The following is a 10,583-nucleotide window of genomic DNA, read 5'->3' on the forward strand; positions in this document are numbered from 1 at the left end:
GAGAGTCATGAATGTCACTTTCTCCAAAAGAAGGGGGGGGGGAGGAAGAAAAATCTTTTTTTTAAATGTTAGAAAGGGAGAGCACTTCCTAAGATGACAACATTAGGCAAAAAGCAATATACCTTAAATTCAGAAATTACATTTGTTAAGATGTACAGCATACAGACAAGCCAAACAAATATAGATAGAGATGAAAGTAGAAAAATTAAAACTGTCATAAAATCTTTACCAGGCAGATTCATAGTTATTCCCAACAAATCTAGAAACAACAGAACTGTATAGTACAGTACTTTACGATGAGATGATTTCAACTGGGGGCAAAATACAAGTACAAATGTGACATTCACTGCCATCAAAGTTTGGGAAAATACATAACTGATCATTTGTCAATGTTACCCATGCAACACACATACCTATGTTTAGAAACCGCAACCTGCAGTTACACAATACCATGCCCAGTTCACCAGGAATATATGTTCGAAATGGTTCTGAATATCCCGTTAAATGGCCATATAGATGTAAATATATATAGATGAAACTTTTGCATGCTGAAACTTCTAGCATCTTGTAAATCCTCCATCTGCTATAACCCCCACTTCCGGATTGATTATTGTACTAATTTCATGGGGAGGAATCTCTTCCCAGAAACATTACTGTGAATATGTCCAGGCAGCACTGTGAGACTTGGCAAAATTGCCTTTGCTAAATTTTAGACCTTAAACTGATCTTAAAAGGATCCAATGCACAAAAGTCAAACGCCTAAAACGGATAACTGTTCAGACAGCTATGGAAAAAGCAATAACATCTTACTGACAATGAAATGTGAAAAATCCCAAATGGAAAAAAAGGTCACTCATATCTGCCAAATCACAATACCTTAAGACCAAATCAGTATCTGATAAAGGCTATTATTTTATTTACTCCAGCTCCTTCCCCTTTAATCACAGCTTGTTAAGGAATGTTTGTTAACACATTGGCATCTCTGCCAGGAAGACTCCCTCCCATAAATGTCACACTTGTCAAAAAAGAAAAATGCTGCTGCTGGCCTTGCTACACCCTTAAAGACCCTTCTTCCGCCTTCCTTTTCTTCCCAATGTCTCTTGACAAATGTAAGAGTTCACACACACACACACACACACACACACACACACACAATATCAATTTTTCCCCGTTCCTATACAACGCCATAGGGGTTAATTTGGTGCATAAACCCCATTCCTTAAAAAATAATAAAAATGTTAAGCGGAGTTTTTTTTAAAAACTGACTTATTCTTATTTTGGGGATTATTAGCATCCTGGTTCCTAGGGATGGATGCCTTATGTGGTCTGTTTCCTGAAACTGAAATGGAAAGGGCAGAAGGAGGAAAAAGGGAAGGGAAAGGGAGGGGAAAAAAGAGAGAAATAGGTTGGAGAGGGAAGGAGGAAGAAGGCGAGAACTGCCTGACCACACCGGTTCCCGCCCTTCCCCGCGATCTGGGGGGGGGGGGCACCCCAGCCGGAGCTCCCTTCGCCCCGCTCCTTCCCCACGTACCTTCGGCGATGACCTTCTTGACCCGCAGCTTCATGTCGCCCATCTCCACCACCTGCCCCACGAAATCGTTTTGATCCCGGCTGGCGGCTCCTAAAGAGCCGGGCCCGGCCAAGAACTCCAACGCCGACTGCAACAGCGACATGGCGGCTCAAACCGGGACTCGGGGGCAAGTCCAGCGCCGGGCGGGGAGTGGGAGAGCGCCGGCCGAACCTGGCCGGTTTCGCCTGCCGCCGCCAATTACACCCTCGCTCAGCCCGCCGTACTCGCCCGCTCCTCCAGCCCGCACCGAACCCACTTCCGCCAACGTTGTTCGTCAGAGCAGGAAGCTGGGGCCCCGCCCATTTTTTTCTGGCGTCCCGCCCCCCCGCCAGCCCCTCGCAAAGAGGTAAGTGAAGACAAGAAGCGCTGTACAAATGGTACGACGGGTACCTCCTCGAAAGTTGCCCTGGAGCTCGCTGCGCTTTCAGTCGAAGGGCCACCTCGGTTTTGAACTTTGGCCCTTCCCGACGGTGAAAAGATTGTAAGGGGAGCAGGAAATCGCCCCGCTTTGCTCTTCGCTCTTTAGCACGAGCATTGCATTTGGACTCGGAAGCAAGAAATCCAACTTTACTTTAAGCCTGCGTATACTATGCATATACATATACGGAGATGTAGAAATGATTAGATGATCGATCGATCGATAGATGATAGATAGATAGATAGATTGATTGATTGATGATAGATAGATGATAGATAGATAGATGATGATGATAGATAGATAGATAGATAGATAGATAGATAGTAAAAGAGGATTGTTATGTTATTATATTATTTCTCAAACCTTTTAGTTCGAGAAAGATTAATAGTGGTCCATGGATTGCCTTTTACCAATGTCATTCTTTGGTGTATGTGTGTATGTATGTATATGTGGGTGTACACACGCACACACACACATATATGTAAACCATCTCTCTCTCTGCTGCCTTTCTTCTCTCCCCAATATTTAATGTTCACTATGTGATCCTTCAGATGTTGATGGTCCCGGGCAATTCAGTAAATAATACATAAAAGGGATGTATAATGTATTTATTTTTCCCGTTTCGTGATCATTTAATTTTAAAAATAAAAACACTTGCTCTTTGTATTCCAGGTTGGGAGGCGGGGGGTGCTTAAAAAAAAAAAGAAACCACGAAGTGAAAAGAGTTCTGTCTTTGCTCTCATAAAACACAGGAAAAGAATATTATTGTCAAAGGAGGTAAAAGTTTTGGGGGTTTTCCGTTGTCTTCTCTAGGAAGCGATTCCTTCCATAAAAGTTGTAAAAAAAAAAAAAAGCATAGCGAAACCACTCAAAGCACCTCTTCCCTTACGGCAGATGGCTACGTCCACTCAGGGCTCTGACCCGCCCTGCTCAACGTTCTAAGCCCCGCCTTCCTCCTCCTCGTCCTCCCGCCCCTCTCTCTTTCCGGTGTGTTCGGTCCACTTCTTATCTCTCCTGCGCGCTGGTCGGAATGTTCGCCGCGCCCACGCCGGCTTCCGCGAAGTTGCTTGGACCCTTGTGACGTCATTCCGATGACTTTCGGCACTCGGAGAACTATTGCAATTGGATGCCTCCCTCCCTACCTGGTTTCTTCGGAAGGAGGGAGGCTCACACGCGACGCACATTATGCATAGGATATAGTCATTTGAACCGGAATAAACTAAGGCAGGGGTGTCCAAACTTGGGAACTTTTAAGACTTGTGGACTTCAACTCCCAGAATTCCCCAGCCCGCTGGCTGGGGAATTCTGGGAGTTGAAGTCCACAAGTCTTAAAAGTTCCCAAGTTTGGACACCCCTGAACTAAAGTTTCATCTGTTTCCCTGTCTGTGAACTGGCTTCACCCAACACTAGTCTAGGTTGAAACAAGATTTGGCTAGGAGATGGCTTATTAATGTGTCTTACAAATACTCTCATGGTTTTGTTTTTAATACAGGATCAAGATTTAGAGCTTTCCGTGGCTGGCGCTACTACTGACATTTAAACAGGCAGATGTTACTCATATTAAGATCAAGGGGAAAGTGTAGATTGTCAGCTAGACTGTTAGACAAGGGTGGGCTTGTTCAGCAGTTCTGTTTTGTACAATCCCAGTTAAGGTTGTTAGGTGAATCCCAGACAGCTGCAACGTCTCTGGATCATTTTGTGACCTGCTTCTCCATTGAGTTTGCTTGTTGGGAGCCAGCAGTGAAGGTTGCAAATGGTTTTAAGTTCTGGGAGCTTCATCACCGGAAGCTTTCAAGAAGTGACTGGACTGCCATCTGTCAGAAATGGTGTAGGGCAGTGATGGCTAACCTTTTGTCCTCGCGTGACGAAATCACGCCCACGTGCATGCCCATGCCCACAATGCAATGTGCCCTGCCCCCTTGTGCATGCATGCATGACCCTCTGCGCTTCCCCCGACCCCTGCATGCACGTAACCTCGCGCATGCACACAACCCCCCTTGCGCATGCACATAACCCCCCCTCCCGCACCCCATTTTGGACTTAGCAGGCCTCCCTGAAGACTTGTGAAACCAGAAATGGAGTGTGGGGGTCGTGCTGCATCCTTCTGCAGGCGTCCTTCCCCCCCACCCCTCGTGCATGCAGGCACAACCCCCCACGCATGCAGGCACAACCGCGCATGCACACAGGTCTCCCGCATGCACAGCAGAGACCCAAAAATCAGCTGGCAGGCATGCGTGGTGTAACTGAGCTGGGCAACAGCTTGCATTCCTGCAGAGAGGGCTCCGTGTGCCACCTGTGCCATAGGTTCACCGTCACGGGTGTAGGGTCTCCTGCTTGGGCATTGTAACTTTGAATGGCCACTAAATTAACTGTTGTAAATCGAGGACCACCTGTATTCTATAATTCTGTAAAATTCAGATTGCAAGGATGAAGATCTCTTGTAAAGTATAGTAATAAAAGGTATCAGGTTAACAACATCAGTTTTAGTAGTTAGGGTAATTTCAAAGCCGCCTAGCTTTATACACAGTCTTGCCTTTGAATGGTTAGAATTACAGTGGAATTCTATACAGGTCTGCATACATATAAAGCCCACTGAATTTAATGGAGCTTACTCTCAAATAAGGTAGTGCAGTTTTAATATCATGTTACCTGCTTTGGAAAATGAAGACTGTGTAATGGCCTCCAGACCTCCATAGTACCAAATCAAATCTTAAATTATCCCTTAGACTTCAGTTTCTGTATCACCTCTACTCTCTCAGAGGAGACAGCCTGCTTGATTTTATGACATTGCTGCTCCAAGGTTGCAAACACAGTGCAAGTCTTGTAATTTCATCCTGTGAAGTTAGTAGTAAATTACAGTCCAAGGCAAGTGACTGTATAGTCAAAGCGTGCTTATTTCCACTGACATTCTTGGAAATATGTAGTATCTGACATATACCTGTTTCCTTAGAAATATGACACATGAAATTCAATGTCATGTGGAATGCTCAGTTAGCATATTACCAGACTAAGTTAAAATCGTTAAATAAGTTCTCAACAGTATCATTTTATGCTGTGACTAAAATATATTTATATTCATTTATCTCCCAAAAGATATGTCCTATATAAAGGAAACTAGAGGAGAGTATAATCCTGATAAGAATATAATTTAAACCCTTTGTAATTAATGATGATGGATCGTGGCTTCTCCTCGAAGTATACTTTTTGAATAAGCAAAAATAAACCCGAGGCATGATCTAATTAAAAAACATTTTAATATAAAAGAAAGTAAAAATACAAACTTGCTAACTGAATTAATTACATCTTTGCAGAGTTCTGTGCCAACCTCCCTTGGCAGGCGAACAAAAGATCAGAAGTGAAAATTAAGAAAGAATGTGAAAGTGCATGTGCAGTAAAACTTGTTGCAGATAAGAACTGTGACATGCGCAATAAATCTCAGCACAGCTAAGAAACAGTTCAGTCTATCGTATAAGTCAGAATGCAAATACAGCTGGCAAACCAAAATAAACGCAGTGACATGGACAGCCACCCCAAAGGTGTTTTTTCAAAAGCAACTGGACTGACTTTTTCTTTCTTTCGATCTATCTATCTTTCTTTCTTTTTCCTTCTTTCTCTCTCTTCCTTCCTTTGTTTCCTCATTCTTTTTCTTTTTTTCTTCTTACTTTTCCTTTTCTTCCTTCCTTCCTTGCTTCCTTCCTTCCTTTCCTTTCCTCAAGGAAGTCCAGTTGCGTCTTGAAAAAGAACCTTTGAGATAACCGTGACCTGGATGATTGAGGCTCTCCATAGACATTTAATCCAGTCTCTTCAGTGGTTTTCTATACTGAAAGTCGCATTGTGTGGGGAAACTACCCAAAGTGATTCAGTCCAATTTAAAAAATGGTGTGATTTGCAGTTTGGTAGCCAACGCCTGTGTTTAACCACTTAAGCATATAATGTCAGGCATAAGAAAATAGGAGACAGCATAGCGTTCAAAAGCACTACAAGTTTATTTCATGGTTTTTATACCCATGAATCTGATCAACTAACTGTCAAAGCAAACTGAAACTAGATAAGAATCAACAGACTTCAAGAGGTACAACTACATTGTTTTTGTCACTGCGTTAATTGGTTTGCTAGCTGTGCTGAAGATTTATTGCGCATGTCACAGTTCTTATCTGCAAATGATTTACTGCGCATGCACTTTCACATTCCTTCTTAATTTTCACTTCTGATCTTTTGTTCGCCTGCCAAGGGAGGTTGGCACAGAACTCTGCCAAGATGTAATTAATTCAGTTAGCAAGTTTGTATTTTTACTTTCTTTTATATTAAAATGTTTTTTATTAGAACATGCTTCAGGTTTATTTTTGCTTATTCAGAAGTATACTTCCAGGAGAAGCCACGATCCATCATCATTAATTACAAAGGGTTTAAATTATATCCTTAACAGTATGTATGTATGTATTATATACAGGAAGTCCTCAATTTACAACACTTTGTTTGGTGACCATTCAAAGTTACAATGGCACTGGCAAAAGTGACTTGTGACCATTTTTCACACTTACGACAGATGCAGCACTCCCATGGTCACATGATCAAAATTCAGCCACTTTGGCAACGGATTCATATTTATGACCATTGCTATGTCCCGGAGCCATGTGATCCCCTTTTGCGACCTGTCAAGCAGTCAATGGGGAAGCAAGATTCACTTAACAACCATGTTACTAAATTAACAAATGCAATGGTTCACTTAACAACTATGGCAAGAAAAGTCATAAAATGGGGCAAAACTTACTTAACACATGTTTCACTTAGCAACATAAATTTTCGGCTCAATTGTGGTTATAAATATATTACTCACTTAGATTTCGTTAGCCTCTGCTAACGGCGTCAGAGTGTAAAAACTATCATTGAAGAGATATTTACCTTTCTACATCATTGATCAATTTGGCCATTGGGCCCATGATAGGCCCATCCACCTGTCTCCCACCTGTAATTAGCTCTGTTGTTTTTACTTCAAACATGTTAATCAATGGAGGCTTAGCCTCCATTGTTGCTTCCTACAAGTGGGAGGCAGGTGGATGGGCCTATGACGTGCACAATGGCCAAATTGATTAAAGATGTATAAAGACAAATATCTCTTCAATGGTAGTTTTTACATTCTGATGATGTTAGCAGAGGCTAATGAAAGCTAAGTGGGTAATATATTTTAAGTTCCAGAGATCACAAAGTCTGTTTCTTCCTTTATAACTACACCTGGAATTCGTATTTTTATGTTAGGTCGAGGTGTGTGTGTGTACATATGGTATGTATATGTATATTGTATATTACAATACACAATAAATAGGCTAGCCAGATAAACACTACATTCTACACCAAAATGTAAGAGTTTGGCTTAGAGTACAGTATTATAGAAACCGAGTGCTACACTTTGATTGTGTTTACATGACAAACTGAAGGTTAATTGAACCATAGTTTATATATATATACAGTTAGCTCAGTTTTCTCAGCTGACATAATATACTGAATTGTAAATTTATAGATTGAATTTATCTAACAAACAAGGGTAGATTATGTTTGGCTAGTTAATTTGTGATTCAGTGTTTTGCACCAAGTAGCCATTTGTTTGCCCTTGACTGTACTTTTTCTTAAGTCACAAAATGCTTGTCACATCTTCCAGATAAATTGCATTATCATACTGGTAACTTGATGTACTTCGAGCATCACTTAATGTGATTGTGGACGCTGGAAGAAAAACAATTAATAGAATTCTGACAGAGTTTACCTTTTCACTTCTTCATTTGGATAAGCATCAGTCAGAGCTGTAAAATGAGCCAATATATCAATACTTATTGGATTACACAATGGTGGAGGAGCAGGTAAAGGAAACCATGTTAGCATGGAGCAGAAACTTTGGTTACAGCATAGATTTGGATAATTAGCAAGACCTATGGGAAAGAAACAGAAAGTTAACTTTAGCCACCTTGTATAAGGAAAATTTTTACAAGATGTTCTATAGGTGGCATATCCCATCCACAAGATTAGCTAATGTTAATAAAAACTTATCGCCACGATGTTGGAAATGTAATGTTGCACTAGGAACCTTTTACCATATGTGTGGGAGTGCCTGAAAGCTAGGGTTTTTTGGCACCAGATAAGAAAGTATTTGGAAGAGATGTTTGACCAAAGGATGGAGTTGAGGCCAGAACTATTTTTATTAGGGATCACAAAAGAAAAATATGGCAAAGGTGGATTATATTTAATGCTGCATATTTTATCAGCGGCAAGTTTGGTTTTTACACAAAAATGGAAAAATAAAGAGCCTCCCTCTGAACAAGAAATATTAAGTAAGATACTGACGTGCGCAGAAATGAAGAGACTGACTCTAGAGCAGGGGTGTCCAAACTTGGCAACTTTAAGACTTGTGGACTTCAACTCCCAGAATTCCCCAGCTGGGAGTTGAAGTCCACAAGTCTTAAAGTTGCCAAGTTTGGACACCCCTGCTCTAGAGCTCAAAGACAAAGGTGAGACGGAATATCACGAAATCTGGAACAAATGGTACCAATGGTTAGAAATGAGGGGAAAAGATCAGGACAGAAAAATGCAGACAAGTTAAGAATGGGAAAATATAGTATTAAGATTGTGTGATATGTAGGAATCGGATATGTATTTGTATGGTTAGTAACAAGATAAAAGAAGGGATTAATGGACAGGTAACCTGTCTGAGTACACATACCTATGTAATGGATATAAAATGTAATTGTTGTAAGATCCAAAAACTATATGGAAATGTTTATGCCAGAAATGTCATACTATGTCCAATGTTTTTAATGTTTATCTAATAAAAAAAGTATTTTAAAAAATGAACCAGAAATTCCAAGTCAGTCAATGTGCACTTTAATTAGCCAGTGCAACTGAATTATATTGGAACTCATCAGACATTGCAATATCTTGGTGAGACACAAGGAAAAGGAAAAGGAAAAAATATATAGAGAGACATATAGACTAGTCTTCTCACAGATAAACCTTCAGATACCATACATTAATTTCTCAGGTAACATGACTTGGAGCTCTCATACTATTTCCTCTTTGATTCATAGAAAGTATTTTTTATTACATTGATATCCATTATCCAAACAATAATTTGTGAGGTAAATAGAGGTGAAAGAGAATGGCCAACTATTGTATTTTTCAGAGTATAAGACGCACCAAGATTTTGAAGAGGCAAATAAAAAAAAAAGTTTTGGCACTCTGCAGACCTCCCAAAAACGGCCTGGGTTTTTTTTTCAAAAAAGGGCATGAATAGCCTTTAGGAGGCTTGTTGGTTGCTCCTGGAGGCTGGGGGGGGGGGCAAAATTGAGCAAAAACCGGCCCGTTTTTCACTCATTTCTGCCCTCCCCAGCCCCCAGGCGCATTCTGGAAGCCTCCTAAAGGCACAGCCATTTTTGTGATGGGGCGGGGTTTTAGGAGGCAAAAAATGCTGTATTCAATGTATAAGACACACCCAGATTTTCCGCCTCTTTTTTGAGGGAAAAAGGTGCATCTTATACTCCGAAAAAACGGTAAATATTACTAGTTGAGTTTCTATTGCTGAGGGTGGACTGGAATCTAAGTCTCCCTAGTGCCTGCTGAATATTAGCCATATTATTAAAAAATAATCATCTCTCCACATGTATGATATGTTTACACACACACACACACACACACACACATATATGTGTGTGTGTGTGTGTGTGTGTATTTGTGTTACAACCCCTGGTATGCCCCAGGTTCAAATCCCAGTAAGGGTATGGCTAGCTGATGAGAGCTAAATAGCTTGAAATAGATCTATACTAGTCTCCCTTTATTTATTTATCAGCACAAATACAACATACATACATACATACATACATACATACATACATACATACATACACACACACACACACACACACACACACACATATATATTCATTTATATAAATATTATAGCTCTACCTAAAACTGACCATCCACATTGCTGACCCTTATCCCGCTTCTTTTGTAATTCCCTTTCAAATTGATTCCTGATTGGTTTATGCCTCTGGCATAAGATGCGTCCTCTTTGGTCTTCTCATCTGGCTTCACCCTCATCTCCCTTGAACATACCTGCCCCCAATGGGAAATGCTCTACTAAACAGACAAAGACAGTGGACTAGGCTGGGTCTGACATCACTCAAAATTGCTAGATGCAAGAATCTATTTTAGTTTCTCTGCATTGCTTTGTCTAGCTCTACTCCCACATTTTCTTTAAATTTATTGTTTGTTTATCTTGATGTAAGCCACATAGAGTTGCCTGAATTATGAGATAGTCTGGAAAGAAAAAAGAGGGGGAGAAGACAAAGAGAAAGAGAAAAAGAAAGAAAGAAAGAAAGAAAGGAAGGAAGGAAGGAAGAAGAAAGAAAGAAAGAAAGAAAGAAAGAAAGAAAGAAAGGAAGAAAGAAAGAAAGAAAGAAAGAGCTGCTCACTTCCTAAGTGATTCTGAGAGGCTCACAATAATTGCCCATATTCTGTTTGGACAAGATAAAAATAATTTGAAAGGATGAAACTTAAGTGGCTTAAAAACTGAAAAGGCAAGAAATATTACAGTATTTGAAAGAA

General features: G+C 40.6%; 1 protein-coding gene across 4 annotated transcripts in view; it reads right to left on the reverse strand.

The window, feature by feature from the left end:
* GAK (cyclin G associated kinase) overlaps positions 1-1,838 on the reverse strand; it is a 102,107-nt gene extending 100,269 nt beyond the window's left edge. For all 4 annotated transcript variants that reach the window (XM_081945177.1, XM_081945176.1, XM_081945175.1 and 1 more), the window contains exon 1: positions 1,532-1,838. In XM_081945177.1, the coding sequence (XP_081801303.1) occupies positions 1,532-1,673 (142 nt within the window). In that variant the 5' untranslated portion in view covers positions 1,674-1,838. The remainder of the gene's footprint in view (positions 1-1,531) is intronic.
* Between the last annotated feature and the right edge of the window lie 8,745 nt (positions 1,839-10,583).

The sequence above is a fragment of the Natrix helvetica genome, assembly GCF_964273705.1.
Source record: "Natrix helvetica genome assembly, chromosome: 2".
Taxonomy (NCBI): domain Eukaryota; kingdom Metazoa; phylum Chordata; class Lepidosauria; order Squamata; family Natricidae; genus Natrix; species Natrix helvetica.